Below are 17,205 nucleotides of genomic sequence, written 5' to 3' on the forward strand. Positions count from 1 at the left end.
AATGCATGTATAAAATATTCATACATTAGAAATGTATTGATAATTGATAGGTTGCAGTTACGGACATTTCTTTATTATTCCTATTTATTTTTTATATGTTCATTTATAAATGTGTATCTGACCTTCTGATTCAAGTAATCTTCTTCGTCATCCAGGTTGGTTTCCATTTTTCTTGGAGCAGCCTGAGAGGGAGTATCTGGACCATCTTGAGCCCTAACAGAGGTCAAACACACCAAACAAAGAGTTTTACTCCTGAATGCCCTGTTTAGTCCGATAGAGGGACAGAGAATGGCTCAAATCCACATTCCCCGTGTCAAACAGAGCACACGTAATTCTACGTTTAGTTCAGCGACTCAACAGAACAAACACACACCACGTATAATCAGGCGTTTTATAAGTGACAGATAGATGTTTTAAAACAATTTACTGTGCTGTTACCATAGTACATACAGTAAATAAATGCATAAATGTATTTGCTTTGGATAAAAAGCAAAATGCCAATTTCATAAATGTAAAAAACAAGCTATTATCCTATTTTTTCGTGGCATTATGTCCAAAAAATTCATGGCAGTACCATACTTTTCACAGTTTTGTTAATTATTTATGCATGCATAATCCTAATGCATTGAACTAAAAAGTTTAAGAAAGAAAATTGAATATTGTTATTTAACAATATATTTTATGAGCATGTCTGCAAAGCTGTGTCTAGTATCTGTGCGTGTCACAAGTTTCTCCATTCAGCAGGTAGATGGTGAAATGTGTGTATTTCATGATCGGCCACTAGATGTAAGTGTAGTCCTGTGCTGATTAGCACGTCGCCTCTTCTTATAGACCGAAGAGAGAGAGAGAGACGAGGCGCGTGAGAGACGCGTGAGAGACGAACTGTGAAAAATCTGACAAAACTAATCAAGATCATCCGTTTTCTGGATATGTGAGGTGAGAGAACATTCATCTGTTTTATCTATGAGTTCCCATGTGTTTGATATCTTTCCAAGCATGCCGTTGGTATGTTTGTGTTGGACAAAAAGCTACAAATCCTGTTTTCAATGAATATATTTCATGTTTTCTTCAAAGACTTTCAAATGATGGTAAAATATGGCACCTTAGATCAGTGTATTTGTTTTATATGAGCACATGGATATCTTCTTACATTGAATCACATTGCAGAGATCCGTGGACACACACATGCTCTCATGGTCAGTACAGTCATGTGTAAGACTCTACCTCCATCCGCACAATCTCAGATAACCCTCAGACGCAGGGCAGCGGAAACGGAATTGGTCCCTGGAGGTCAACAGGTCAGTTTTTGACGGCTTTTTTTTTAGTATGTAAGACCATGTTTTTTTTGGACCACGGTATTCTTTACTTGGAGTAATGATATAGCAATTTATATTATATGTCTGCTTGATGAAATACCATTTTAAATCTACCAATAATCTCGTCAAAATATTACCTACTTTTGAATGTATTTTATGTAACAGATTTTAGGCTATTAGACCATTTGAGCTATTATTATCCATTTAATTTTTGAAATGTCATTCAGTACATATCAGCCATCTTAGTATTATTATAGTATTATTTATATACAATTATAGTATTTATTAATACTAAATGATAGGTTCATAAAATTATAAAATAAAAAAATATTTTGTTTATATTTTTAGTTTTCATTATTATTACTATTATTGTTCATTTTTGATCTTTTAACATTTTTATTAGGTTTTATATAACTTATATTTTTTATTCGCGTTTTAGATTTAGTAATTTTGGTACTTGTTCTTTTCACTTAGTTGCCAAGGCAATGATTATAATTTATTTAATTTTTTTAAGTTGAAGTATTTCATCTAATATTTCTGTTCTATTTTATTCTCCTTTATTTAAATTACTGGAAAACAATTCTTAATAGTTTTAGTTTTAGCTAAGAGTAAAAACACTGCATCCTGGTTTCTAGATATCATTAACAGCCGTTAAAAATCCCACATTAGTCATTCAATACCTTGTGTACCATGTAAATAATATGCTAAATGAGTTCAGCAATCACTGAGTTAATGGTATACATCAAAGCACCACAATATTATCATCCAAAACCATCTCTGTATCACAGTACCGCCACAGCCGCTTTTTTCAAAGGAACATGAGTGAATTATGCACTAAATACAGGAAACATACAGAACTGTGTCATTATCTTTACAACAGAGTTAACGCAATAAAATTAGGCCGTGACCTGTGAGCACTAATATAATCGGCTTTTAACAAAGAGCTCTTGTGTTTATTGGTCCTATGAGCATGAAATCCACCTGATTATTGGGTAACGCTATATACATGATTCCTGTGCTTTACCTTCACCATCTGTTCAACACTCACTTGTCACTCAGATGGCTGCTGTGTGATGGGAAGATGTCCTCCATTAAGGAACATGAGTGAATTATGCACTAAATACAGGAAACATACAGAACTGTGTCATTATCTTTACAACAGAGTTAACGCAATAAAATTAGGCCGTGACCTGTGAGCACTAATATAATCGGCTTTTAACAAAGAGCTCTTGTGTTTATTGGTCCTATGAGCATGAAATCCACCTGATTATTGGGTAACGGGATACATGATTCCTGTGCTTTACCTTCACCATCTGTTCAACACTCACTTGTCACTCAGATGGCTGCTGTGTGATGGGAAGATGTCCTCCATCAGATCCAGGGTGGTTTTACCCGCCCAGGTGTCCAGGAGCGAGGTGAGGGATTTGTCGTGGCTCACCAGCTCTCGGGCTAAAGTCTCCACGAGCAGCTCGGCTTGTGTCCGCTCTCGTCTGGACAGCAGATGGTAGTCGGGACCCAGGATCTCAGAGGCGTCCTGCTCTGGAGGAGCGGCAGCGCTGGTGTTGTCAGGGCTCACAGAGGGAGTCGTGCGGTCGCTCGATGGCAGCTCAGCCTCTGGATGTGCTGTTGCGTCAGTCAGATTCTCACGGTTGCTGCAATGTGAAATTACAGAAAATCATGTTACGGTAATGAGGCTGAAGAATATTCGGGGTTCAGTACAATCGACGGCATGACAAAAATGAATTTCCACCAATTCCTTCCTTTTCTTTTGAAAAACATAAAACACAAGCAAAATCTGGGTTAAATCAGGCATTTACAAAGAAAGTAAATGGAGCCAATTTGTAAATTGTTAACTGTTTCAAGTGCAGTCACAAGACATGCACAATACATGTGTTAAAGTGATTTTACAGTGAAAAAAAAAGCAAACTAACCTAACACAATTGAAAAATAGTTTAAAAAGCTTCATATTTCTGCTTTTAAATTCTGCTCCAAAAGCAGAAAACTTCCATTTTAATTACCCATATGGAGTCTGCCCAAAATATATTTAGAAATACATGTTGTAAGCAGCACAATTTAAGGAAATATATTCTTGAAATGGGAAAAATATTTTGTTTAAACCTTCAAATGCCAAAATATATGACAAAATGTACTTCAAGAGTCAGGAAAATACATTTCCAAACTTAAAATACTTTTTGGGTAAATGCAAAATGTTAATGTCAATAAATAAATTTGTTTATACAATGTAAATATATTTAGATTGAAAATATATAAAAAATGGTCTAAAATAAATATTACTTAGCAAACATCTATATTAATTTGTGTAAATATATTTTACATTTAGGTCCGCAATATTTTACAGAAAAAAATACACTTTTATACTGTATATATACAAATACATCTTTATATATATGTATTTATATGTATATATTTGTCATATGGGTCGCCTCACCATAGCCTTGATTTTTTCTTTTTTTTTTAAGAAAGAAAACAAAGGACGAATTGCAATTGATTTTTGTGGTATACAACATTTAACTTGTATTGAACCCAGAACTTTCCTTTAAATGTGACTGTACTGTACCATTTTAGCATGATGAATGTGATTGACATGTTCGTTTGTTGTTCTTGGAACAACATTCCTATCAAACAAATCATAAGCCAAACCCTAACCTACATTTAAAAAATCACGAGGGATACCACTGGCACCTATAATCATCTTGTTCAAGCCCTTAATTCCTCAAATCTGATTGGTTGATAGAAACCTTGTTTCAAGACCAACAAGAAGTGTCTCTACCTGATGGGTCGTAATGGTCCCGGATGCTGTAAAGACACTTCCACGTTCTCCTCGACTGGGGGTGTGAGAGGCGGAGGCGGCGGGAAGTCCTCCGTAATCTCTGTCTCTCTGATGGGCAGTGGTGCAGGCGATGGTGGAGGCACAAAAAACACTTCATCATCATCTTGAGACACAGTTATACTCTGAACATCTACAAGGTTAGAATCTGAGATCCGAAGAGAGAGAAGTGGCTTTGTTGGGGAAACCGGGCTCTTGGGAAGGATTTGCAGCCTTGTGCAAAGTTGTGACCCCGTGACCTCTGGGTGTGGAGGTGACGGAGTGGCCACCGGACACGGGAAGTCCTTCAGGGTGTCTTCAGAAGTGCTGGTGTCGCTGGAGTTTTGCCGCACCATTCCCAGTGGACTCTTCTGACTATGTGGGCCAGTTTCGGGAAATGCAATAGAGTCCAGGTTGGGCTGATGCAGTCTGCCTCCGTTATGCCAGTCGAGGCTGGCAGCAGTGCCTGGAGAGGTGAAAGGGCAAGGGAGTCCCACAGACGCAGCCAGACCTGAAGCACTCTGTGCTCTAGGCCGGTCCGAATGTCTCTGACGCTCACGCCTCAACACAGGTGCGTTTTGCTGGACAGGACCCTGGTTTAGCTGGTAACTCCTCTCCATACGTGCTGAACTTGACGGCTGTTTGTGTCCCATGTTCGCCAACACCCTATTAAAGGCACAATATGTAAGTTTTCGCCACTCGAGGTCGCATTTTCAAAACAATAACAAAGGCGAAGCTTGATGATGCTATGAAGGAGGATGTTCCCGGATGAGGTAATGAATTATAATTTTTTTATTACATGTACTTTCCACAGTTATTCAAACAGCGAATAAGTTATACAAGAGAATGCGAGCAAAGAACATTTACATTGTCAAAGAACATTATGACTGACTTCAGTCTAGCACGAGTTTAAGCACTCTCAAAAAACTCCCCATATAATCATTAAAGCTGTCTATACACGGTTTGATGGATGAATCTCTTACATCTGCACTTTGTTGTTTATGAGAGAATTCGCGTGAGAGCCACAAGACATGCACAATACATGTGTTAAAGTGATTTTACAGTGAAAAAAAAAAGCAAACTAACCTAACACAATTGAAAAATAGTTTAAAAAGCTTCATATTTCTGATTTTAAATTCTGCTCCAAAAGCAGAAAACTTCCATTTTAATTACCCATATGGAGTCTGCCCAAAATATATTTAGAAATACATGTTGTAAGCAGCACAATTTAAGGAAATATATTCTTGAAATGGGAAAAATATTTAGTTTAAACCTTCAAATGCCAAAATATATGACAAAATGTACTTCAAGAGTCAGGAAAATACATTTCCAAACTTAAAATACTTTTTGGGTAAATGCAAAATGTTATTTTTTTTTTTAAATCAATAAATACATTTGTTTATACAATGTAAATATATTTAGATTGAAAATATATAAAAAATGGTCTAAAATAAATATTACTTAGCAAACATCTATATTAATTTGTGTAAATATATTTTACATTTAGGTCCGCAATATTTTACAGAAAAAAATACACTTTTATACTGTATATATACAAATACATCTTTATATATATGTATTTATATGTATATATTTGTCATATCCGGATGAGGTAATGAATTATAATTTTTTTATTACATGTACTTTCCACAGTTATTCAAACAGCGAATAAGTTATACAAGAGAATGCGAGCAAAGAACATTTACATTGTCAAAGAACATTATGACTGACTTCAGTCTAGCACGAGTTTAAGCACTCTCAAAAAACTCCCCATATAATCAGTAAAGCTGTCTATACACGGTTTGATGGATGAATCTCTTACATCTGCACTTTGTTGTTTATGAGAGAATTCGCGTGAGAGCTGAATTCAGTCGGCGAGCACGTGCAGTGAACAAAAAACTCTTCTGAACGCCTCTGATTGGCCATTGCATTCATAAGCTCAACAGACTCGTGTGTGATTGGTTATAATGCGCAACACTGTAAAAACGTGTAAAAAATAATGGCGCAACATTGAGCAGATCTAAATTTAATGCTGCGGTCAACACTTTTCATTTCATTATCAATTTATTCGCAACAGCCATAATGTATTTAGTTTAACTGTATAGCAGCATTTGTGTCTGTGTTTTGCCATAGTTACTACAGGCGGAAACTCAGGATAGTGCGGATATTACGTCATTGATAGGGGACAATGACTAGGGACGAGTCATTATTTAAAATGGGAATTTCTCAGGAATTACAACTTTTGGGATAGCATAAATACAGAACTGCATGAAATATAACACACTGTGCAAGTAGTTTTTGGATATCTGATTATGTAAATCTTATATATTGTGCCTTTAAAACATGCATATGAAATGAGAAAGTACCATCATTATGTTGTGCTTGTCAGGTTTCCAGTACCTGTCATTTTTAAAGTAAATTAAATGCAAATCATTTATCCTTCTGGTGGGAATTTGTGCATGGCACAAAACAAACTCAAAAATAGCTGCAGCGGGACTCTGTCACTGCCACTGACCGATTAAGGTTTGGTCCTTAATTTAAGACCTTTTATGGGTAAATATTTCCATAAAACTCAGTTTCAAATAGTTTTGAACTTGCAAAGAAATTCTTGCTCTTTAAAGGGCTGCACAATTCTTGAGGAACAAAAATGTTCCTCATGCAAATATGTCTTCATTTAAAGCCTATAGAATGCAAATATAGATCATCCAATGAAAAAATGTTTACATGTATAATTGTTTTAGTATGTGAATTCTGTGGAAAATAATATCTACACATGTTGTATATGGGACTTTATTTGTAAGACACGAGAAGTGAATGTTTTTTAATGTATACACAAACCTGTTTTCAAAGGATTCCTTAGAGGAAACTCTCAACAACTGAAGGTCTCTGGCTAAGAAGTCCTAGACAAAAAGAGAACAAAAGAACAAATAATATTTTATATGAGCACGTGACATTGTAGCACTTTCTGGTAGAGGTGAAAATAGTGAAGTTTCATTCACCAGGAACAAGAAGTTAATCATTATTTCATGGTTACCTCAAGTTTAGAGAACGTTGGTACTTTAATGTTAATTTTAAACTCAAGCGCATGCCATGACTACTGATAAACTATGATCAGTTAATAAAAATAGACACAGCATGACAACATCCTCATAGCTGAACTATGTCGTATTTAATTAGCATGAACTGTGAACAGATGCAAAGACTGTGACCTGAATGGTGTGCTTGGTTTTGATATTTTTTCATGGCCAGAATGTTTAGGTTTATGTAAAGCCACAATATCAGCAAGTAGCAATGTCATCATGCTGGTATTTTATCTCTCGCTTGAACCATTTCCAATTTTGCGTTGCTGGAATAGTCTGGGATTTCACAGGATAGTTGTGCGTCTACTGGACACGGTCATCATCATACCAGAACCATTATCGTTTACATAAAGGATAATTATTCTCCTAGATAAATGGTTTTCTTAACTTTTAACTCTTAACTTAAATTCCAAATATTTAAAACCCAAAACCATGACGGGTTGTCCATTATCTCCAACTCCTCCCCTCTGGCACAGAAGGAGTGCAGTTATCTGTTGCACATCTGTCAGATCTCTGACTAAAACCCAGGCTCTGTGGCACCAAACAGGAAGTGAGGATCACTGGCCTCTTCCTGTGGAGCACCAGGAGAGGGTACAAAAACGATTATCTGCCCATCTATAGGAAAGGGACTGTTCCTTTTGCCCTATAACAGACAGACCACCAAGTACCATAATTGGCTGAAAACGTATACACTGATTATCACTGAACACCAGCTTAACTGTTGCCCCAAAAATTAAAATGCCATCTTTTATCCACCCTCATGTCAAGACATAATTTCTTCTGTTGAAGATAAAAAAATAAGATATTTTGAAGACTGTTTTTGTCCATACAATGAGTCCAAGTTTTGGCGTCAAAAACCAGGTCCAGTTGGACCCCATTGACTCTTATTGTATGGACAACATTCTTCAAAATATCCTCATTTGCATTCCACAGAAAAAATTATTATACAAGTTTTTAGTAACATAAATGTGAGCAAATGATGACCATTTTCATTTTTAAAAAGGTTGGTGGGAAGAAAAATTGTATAGTTTGCTTGTGACTGCTGATTCTCTACAGTTCTGAGGGTTTTTCATTAGCTTTCTAGCTAAGGAAACTCTGAGTGAGTAATCAGTTGTAACTATCCAATAAGAGGGTTAAAATAAGCAAATTTACTCTGCCATGAACATTATTGTTTAACTGTGTGGTATGAAATCACATCACTTCAATGATCTAACCAATGACACAGTCAAGTTCACCCAGCTAATAAATGAGTGTTACCTGGCTAAAGTTCTCCACAGGAGATGACTTGGATCGAAAGTGCTGAGAAATGGGACGTTCTTCACTACGGTCCAGCAAATCCTCAGCTGAAGCTGACCTCCCTGAGCTTCTGGCAGAGGTGGCTCTCTCAAAAGAGACTTCCAAGTGCTGCGAAAGGGTATGTCTGGTCAGGATTGGGCCTGATTTTTGAGATTCAGGATTTGTGCCTTCTGACTGCTGGCCAAAAACCTCAGGCCGTGTGTGGTTGTGGCTTCCCCTAAGGGGGTAAAAGGAGCTTTGCATTCCAGCTGGAAGGGTGAAGGATTTACGTTTACCACCAGTGAGGCCATCATATGCTGGCTCTTGCAAAGAGCTCATACTTGGGGTGGAGATGAGGCTTCGCGAGTCAGCAGAAGAGGAAGAAGCGGACTGTAGATAAGCGCTATGTGGGCGGTTTGGACGTCCCTCTACTCTTCTACCCGTTTTGCGCTCAATATACTCAACAAGTGCATCTTGTTGCATTTGCTTCAAATCAGGCCTGGAGGAGAAAAATCTGGGGTCAGCGTTACGATTCGCCACCTGCTCAAACATCCTGCGTCTGTCCGCAACACTCGTCTCACTTGCCAGAAACTGTTGTTGAACCTTCCTGTCAGCCTGATTGGTTTCCTGAGTCAACACTCCAACTTCATGCATGTTTTCAGGCTCAGAATACGATCGCTTTTTTTGCTCCGTTGTGAATCGTTTGCGTCCACAGATCCGCATAACTGGGGGTCCAACAGCTGGGACACTGGGGAGGTCAGGAGTAGAGGCTCTGTTTGGTGCTTCAACAGGAACAACATGACGTTCCTTTGGAGTGTGTGGGGATGTTGTAGCTGGTTTTGGACTTGTACTGGGTCCTTTTCGTTCTAGAGACATGTGCTTAGCTGGCACTGGTGGAGGGTCAACACTAAGGTCACGTCTTCTGAAGGAAGTTGACCTCAGAACCATAGACTGTGCATCTTTAATGCTGTCTCTATATGCTCTGTTAAAAGATGTGTCTTGGATGGTGCCCAAGATGTCATGAATGTCACCTTTCCCATGGATGTCTTTTCCATTCCCCTCACCAAGCTGAAAGGTGCTCTTACTTCTTTGAAGACAGGTCTTATGGGCAACAACAGGCTGTCGATGTTGGGCATGATCACTACTCCCACGTCTTGTTAGGAAATCTTGATGCACATCCATGTGTCCATCATAACTTGCCATGCTAGAAGTACTTTGAGTTCTCCCATGAGGAACCGAGTTGTTGCTTCTCTCCAACATGTTGCGCACATCCTCTACACCAGAGAAGGAGCTCTTGGCACTGGAAGGTCGTGGCGTTTGGCTCGGACGAGCCGTAGGACCATGGTGGGAGAGGCTGCTATGACTGCGAGGTTTGACTTGCTGTCTCTCAAAATGACTTACTTTCTCCAGCACGGACATGCTACGCTCACTTTGGAAACTGGATTGGCTAGTTGTACTCTCGGGACTGGTGCATCGTTGAACCTCAGCAAGTGCATTCTCCAATCTGGTCAGGGGGTGATCCAGGTCTTGACCTCTCTCTTGGAGAGCACTAGAGTCACTGTAGTGCCTTGAAGGTTTTACTATGTGGTCACTTCCTTGAGTTTGCATGAAGTTTCCTCTGTGTGTTTGAGCAACTTGTCCCTGTGAAACTTTCCCAGTGTAAACTGGATCTGGATGGATGCTTTGCTCTTTGCATTTATTTTGTTCTTCATCTTGAGGTGGCCTATAGTTGTTGTAATCCTCCATACCAAGAGAGAATTTTGGTCTCTCTTCTCTTGGTTGCACAGGGGTGTAAGGGTCCCTCCTTTCCTGGGGTACATATGGTGTTTGTGACTTCTGCATTTGTGGTTGCCAATGAGGTCGATAAAAACCAGGTTTGACTTGAGTGTCATCTTGCACTCTATCGGACAGCTTTGGTTGTGCCGAAACATGAGTTTGGACAGGGTTTGAGCTAGGAGCATTGCTTTGGTATCCATTTTCAATGGTGACCCTGTCCTCTTTTACTGGTCCACCCAAGTGGTCACAGTGATTGTTGTGCTTGCTCTCCTTGGCCAGTGCTGGGTATACAGTTCCAGAGCTTGGGTTGCTGGTTGGAATTTGTGCAAAATGAGGCTCGGGAGGTGGAACAGGGTAGATACTAGTGGGTAACATGAGGCGACCGGGTTGTGCAGCCTGAGGAAAACCCTGTTTAGGTTTGGTGGTGGGGCTACTTTCGGGGCTTTTTTCTATGACTGTGTGCAACTGACCTTCAGCACCAAACGAGGACTTTCCTGTTGCCACAGAACCACTCGAGTGATGCCAGGAACCCTTGTGAAGTGCCCGCTGCGACCGAGCATGTTCAAGACTTGACCAGGAGTTGGGACGCTCATGATTGCGAAATGCTGCATAGCTGTCACTGCGTAATGGAGGGGCTGGAGCCCCCTTTAGGTTCTCATAGGAGTGCCGGTTGTGTGCTGGATCCCAGACTGGCCCAACACTGTGGCGTTGTGAGCTGGAGGTGCTTCCGCTACTCCCACTGCTTCCACTACTACTGCTGCCACGATGACAGATCTGGCCTGAGACATTCCCACTTCTAGACTGTGCTCTGCTGTCACTGGATCTCATAAGGGCTGCAGAGCTGATCTCATGCTCTTCAGACACACCTTGTTGGGGGTCGTAGACAGTGCGTATGTAGCGTATATCAGCCTGCTGCATTCCTTCTCTCTGTGGAACGTTTTCCATGGAATATGACCTCTCCTTGTTAAACAATGGTGCCGCCGCAAGATACTCTGGGATACTGGAGCTGGTCGAGAAGGAACTGTATGCAGAATCCCGCTTGCTATGCAGATGATCAATGCTACTGGAGGATTTGGATGATGATAGTTGATAGCAGGAGCTGTAGGCTGGGTGAGTGTGGTCTAGGCTCTCCATGCTGCCCCGGGAACTGTACTGATCTGGGCTCTTCCTAAGGAATCCTGCCTCAAATCCCGATAGATCTGTGGTTGAGGCACTGCAGAAAAAAAACAAAAGACACATGAGTAATATAGTATTAACTGTATATTCAAGTTATTTAGGGTCATTAGATTAAATGGAAAACATCAATGACCCAAAATAACTTAGGTCAACAGTTTAACTAAAAATTCTATTAAATGAATTGTAGTATATTGAGATAGGACAACGCACAAAATAACATGCAATTAAATACAAAAGTAATTCTCATTATTTTACTGGGATGGGGAAAAAGATAAGAATAGACCTAAGAACAATTATTTTTACTGGGATAATATAACTGCAGATCGAGATGCTGTTCTGGTTGTCGGTCTGAGCTAAATTAGTAGCTGTTTAAGACTTGGACAGACATCAAAGACATTGATTTACTACTTCTTATGAAATAAGAATGAGTTCATAGCCACAATTTGAGTTCGCTATCCTTGCAACTCAATTATTCACTATAAAGAACAAAGATTAGATTACACCTGATAATGCAATTGATGTTATTGATGTCTGGACTGTTTACAACATATCTGGTGTCGATTACACCGTAAAATCCATCAAGTTGTAGTGAATTTGCATTGAGATTTCCTTTCTTTGTACTTCCTCTTCTCTCTTCCCTGGCCTAATGATAATGTGACAAATCTACACCGTTAGATCTGTTACCAAACTCATTGACTGTGGGAATTGGCTATGTAAAGGTTGGAATCGGCTACGTAAAGGTTGGAATCATGGCAATATGTTTTTGCGTGTGATGCACTGGGTCTGCTGAGGCGACTGCCCTTTTATGGGTATGTGATTGCCGGACTCTGAAAGCTGGCATCAGGCCGCTGGTATTTCTGCTGGTATAATTAACATGATGTCACTGACCCATTGTCAACAGCTTTGCAGTTACCCCTCTAAGAACTAGATCAACCAATCACAAGTCAGTCCATCAAACAATGACCACCGGGTCTCAAAAAGTGGAACGCTATTGGTGACCATTGCCATGGGAACCTTCAGAGGGTTGTTGAGGGAGTGTCATCCCAAAGAATGTTTTTTTCATTAGACCGTGCGTCAATGCTTAGCTCTCTGGTCCCCTTCAAACACTCTAAATGTTTTTCTTTCAGTGTCATCATTGATGGCCCTTGAACGTTCTGGACTAAATACAGTGATAATGACCGAGATAACAAGCTCACAAGGTTTTTGAATGTTTGGGGGGGGGAAGTATGCAGCAACTAAATAAATTATGTCCATGATCATTCACAACAGGAAAACTATCAACAGAAAGACAATAGAGTCACTTTTGAGATAATCAACATTCATATCTAGAAACATTAATCTACTGGACCTTTCAAGCCATTGGTTATTAATATGCACACACATGCCACTTAAATTAAACAGTCAAGAGCATATTTAAAATATTTTAGTTTATGTATGTGGCATGCTCGATAACATTCATGTTTCAAGAGTAGGGCTGCATAAAGAAGATCTGTAAAGTTGCAAAAACTAAAGTCTCAAATCCAAAGAGATATTCTTTATAAAAGTTAAGAGTCAGCCACACCTACCTAAAACGGCTCGTTCTAACACGCCCCCACATATCTATATCACGATGTGGGAAGATTTGCATAATGCCGCCCAAATGTTCACGCAAAGAAAGAAGGCGTAACTTTTATTCTCGCTGTAGTATTGTTGCCGCCGCCGCCATGTCGTGAAGTCGCTGTGTGCTTCGTTGTGAAAGCTAAACTACTTTGTTTGGCCTTCCAAAAGAGGACGATATCGCTTCGTCATGCCTGGTCATGCTGGTCGCTGAGGAAATACTGAAATACTTCAACTTCGCGCTGTCGATCGCTGGATCGGCTTTCACCGTGGACGAAGCGGAGTCCAGCCCGGGGTCGTCACATGTGGTTGCCGCAGGCATCACAATATGGTAAGGGACGTAACATTTCCGTCACACGCTTGAGGAATTCGAGCAATCACAACGTACTGGATAGCTGGCCAATCAGAGCACACCTCGCTTTTTCAGAACGATGAGCTTTGTAAAAATCGACGCGTTTCAGAAAGGCGGGGCATAGAGGAGAAACTATAATGTACAGTATGTGGAAAAGAATGTGTTTTTTTAAACCTTAAACCGCATAAACACAATTTCATTACACCAAATAATGTTCTTTTTAGCAGCATCATATGACCCCTTTAAATTTCGAATTAATCAATAAAATTTGAAAAATTGCCAAAGAGGTTGCAATTTATAGGAAACACCTCATGAAGTCAAATCAGGTGCTGCAAGCTAAGGACGCAATATTCTCTCTCTCTGAATAAATGTGTTCATTGTTAGTGGATTATTGCTAAGCTGACTTGGCCGATCCTTCAGTTGCATTGCTGGGAACTGTAGAAAAATGTCATCTTCATTATTATATTTCGGTCATGATTGAATCTGACATGCTATCCTTGTGAAATATAGAAGGAAAGGCAGACTGTTACTTTGTTTGCTCTTAAACAGAGGCATCAGCCTTCAGGTGTGTTTGAGTTGCACTGACCTGGAGTGGTAGCTCTGGTGCCAGGGGGCTCCCACACCACCCTGGGTGACTTGCATCATGCTGTCTGAGTCCTGAGGACCCTCGCCCAGCTTCGTAGAATGCCAAGAATGAGGTCGAGATCCAGGCTCACTCCGTCTGGGAAAGAGAGATGTAAAGACATAAAAATCTATGCATTTCTTTTGCAGAACGCAACTCAAATGCATAAAGTTAAACACAAATATAGTAACTATGCTTTCACAAAAAACTAAGCTAATATACAAAAACATAGTTTGGCGAGAAGTCAAAGTAGTTAAATGTAAACATACAGCATGCATTGTCTTGTGTAGTCAAGGCCACTGAGGATCAAAACATCCCTGAAGAATGGGGCACTGCCTTATTACCAGAATCTCACTATATAAACATCAGTAAATAGATATTTCCTAATCTAGTCACTGACAGATTGAACATTTATGTATTATAATATTAATTCATAAGAATGAGAAATTTAATTCTGGGAAGCTGGAAGTAGATTTCTATTTCTGTTTTTTTTTTTTGGCACAGAGTGTTAAACTGTTTTCGAAACATGGCAAGAATGCCGGCATTGTCTAAAACAAAAACATTTTTGGTTTCAAACTGCGTGGAACATAATGAATGTATTTCATAAAACGATCAGCAGACTGTCTGTACCTACTGCTGCTCCAGACATTCAAACACACACACACACACACACACACACACACACAATGCCAGTTTGTGCCCAACCAGTCTGCTGACTGAAGTGACCTACTAAGGTCTTTAATGATGGTGTGAGATCAGTACCCATAAAGACAAAGCCAGTATGAGACTAAAGATCATGTTCAGTCAGCTGACTGGGCAAATGTAGCACATACCTCTGTTAGTGCTCTTCTAGAATTGCGCCATTCTGTAACTCTGGGCTTGAATGGAGCATTAAAGTTCTAGGGCAGTGATTCTCAAAGTCCGGACTCCTGGGGGAATTCAATCCGGACCCGCCCCCATTTCGTATTTCAAGAGCACTAATTATATTTCCTAATTTGATAAATGCATGTTAAACTTGTAAATAATTTGTTTAGTTTTTTTTAATGCCTTTTTAAGATGGTCCAAAATGAAAGCATCGAGATATTGAAACTTTTCCCTCATGACATTTGTTGTCATGACATCCAGTGAGCATATTACGTTTGACATAATCGGGCGACATTTCACTGCTAATATGAGTATTTTAAAATTTTTTATCATCACTTAGATTATGGCCATTTGACTTATAGCAGTGCCCAGTGTTTCCCATACATTGATTTATTTGTGGCGGCCCGTCACAATATCAAAACTGACTGCCACAAATAGATTTTCCAAAAGGCTTATGTTGCATTGAATAAACATTTCAATATTAAAATGCAGGCGGGTGTTTTTATATGAATGTATTTTCAGAAAAGCTTCTATGTCATTTTCATTTAGTCTTTCTTGTAATGGCTGATAAAGTAGCGTTTGTGAGCGCAGTGCTTATTTGATTACAGTTGTTACCGGGGAAACCACTATACTTCTCCCGCTCCAACAGCGCCTCCTACTGGCAGAGAATGAATTTGCATTTGCAAGTCTGTGGGAAACACTGGTGTGTGTCAGCAAACATAAACAAAAAGCATGCTTCAGAACTGTTTTGAGAAGGTGCTTAAGTTTTGAGCCATGTATTAGGCCTATTAATATGAATTAGGCTACTACTACTAGTATTACCATCTTGTGCCCTGCAATAAACATTTACTCCACTCTCTTTTATGAGAAAAGGGGGAAAAAAAAAAGAAAATCGGCCAAACATATCGGTCAAAAAAATCAGCATCATATATCGGCTGCCCTGATTTCTAAATATCGGCACCGGCCAGAGAAAAACACTTATCAGTCGACCTCTATTGCTGACACTTAAATTAATTGTTTTGCCACTCTTGCACTTGTTATTAATGTATTTTGAATGCATAGGGAATTTTTATTTATTTTTATTAATGTTTATTTGTTATGCATGCTATGTATGTTTATTAAAAACAAGTTTTGTAATAACCAATTGTTCCGGTCTGGACTTTTGACACTGATGAAAATTCAGATTTGGACCTTTGAATGAAGACTTTGAGAACCCCTGTTCTAGGGCATGAGTATTGTAGTGCAAGAACGTTTTTAGGAAGTAGGACTGTATGATTTGGGGGGGGGAAATCTAATTGCTTCTTTTCTGATAAAAAAATTGTGATTGTGATTTCAAATGCTTTAAATGCTTAATGCAACTTTTAAAATGTGTTTTTTTTTTACCCTGTAAAAAAATGTATATGACTATAAAATTAAATATTGTAATTAATGTATTATCGTCATTATTTATTATTATTGTTAAATAAAAATATAAAAATATTACTAATATATCACTGTAAAATAAAAAATTTAGTTATTCTTTGTTTTAGGATTTTAATGTTTTATATATACAAAATAAGAAACGGTACTATTATAATAAATCACTACAAAATAAAAAAAAGATAAAAAGTCTTCGTTTGAGGAGCTGCAATGTCCTCCACAAAGCTGCACCTACATGATTCAGACTGATCACATTTCTCAGGACAATGAAGTGTCTTAGCCTCCACATAGTTTGTTTCCTTAACAACCCACTGCCTTGAACTTTGACCCTGCTCTATGGAGACAGATCTGACACTGCATCTGCAAAACATCTGGCTTTTATGACATGTTGCTATGGAAGTGACTTTCTTGCTGCTTTAACACACCCTCTTCCAAAGGGCCACTCCTTCTGACCAGGCTAGATTTGGACAAGATCTGTCATAATGACTCCCATAAGTTTAACATTTGCAATCAATGTTGAGCAAAGAACAGAAAACACTTCTGACCACCGTATGATGGTTCGAACTGCAGTTAGATCGGAAATTCTGTAAACAGGAAACGCTGATCTAGAAGTAGATTCACAGGAACGCAGATATTTTATCAAGGGAGGATAATTATGTTGCATTTTTGAAATAGTTGCTGTAATGATTAATCATATCATATTCAGATTGTGGATTCATGCCCTGGATGACCTGATCGACAAGAGATTATTTATATGTCATAATATAAAATACTATAAGGGACAGGGTGATTATCATTAATTAAAAATAGAATTATTAAAACATTTTTGTAAATTGAAATAATAATACTAATAAATTATAAAATGAAATTAAAATAAAATAATAAAATAAAAATATTAGAAT

The 17,205-nt window shown here is 38.8% G+C and overlaps 1 protein-coding gene across 1 annotated transcript in view; it reads right to left on the reverse strand.

The window, feature by feature from the left end:
* The window catches only part of shroom3 (shroom family member 3), a 61,535-nt gene that overhangs the window by 7,992 nt on the left and 36,338 nt on the right, over positions 1–17,205 (reverse strand). The window contains exons 4-9 of the mRNA XM_016272420.1: positions 13,985–14,119; positions 8,481–11,487; positions 6,982–7,043; positions 4,108–4,809; positions 2,645–2,968; positions 123–213 (exon numbers count right to left, since the gene is read on the reverse strand). Of these exons, the coding sequence (XP_016127906.1) occupies positions 123–213; positions 2,645–2,968; positions 4,108–4,809; positions 6,982–7,043; positions 8,481–11,487; positions 13,985–14,119 (4,321 nt within the window). The remainder of the gene's footprint in view (positions 1–122; positions 214–2,644; positions 2,969–4,107; positions 4,810–6,981; positions 7,044–8,480; positions 11,488–13,984; positions 14,120–17,205) is intronic.

The sequence above is a fragment of the Sinocyclocheilus grahami genome, unplaced genomic scaffold (genome assembly GCF_001515645.1).
Source record: "Sinocyclocheilus grahami isolate Dianchi unplaced genomic scaffold, SAMN03320097.WGS_v1.1 scaffold70.1, whole genome shotgun sequence".
NCBI lineage: Eukaryota > Metazoa > Chordata > Actinopteri > Cypriniformes > Cyprinidae > Sinocyclocheilus > Sinocyclocheilus grahami.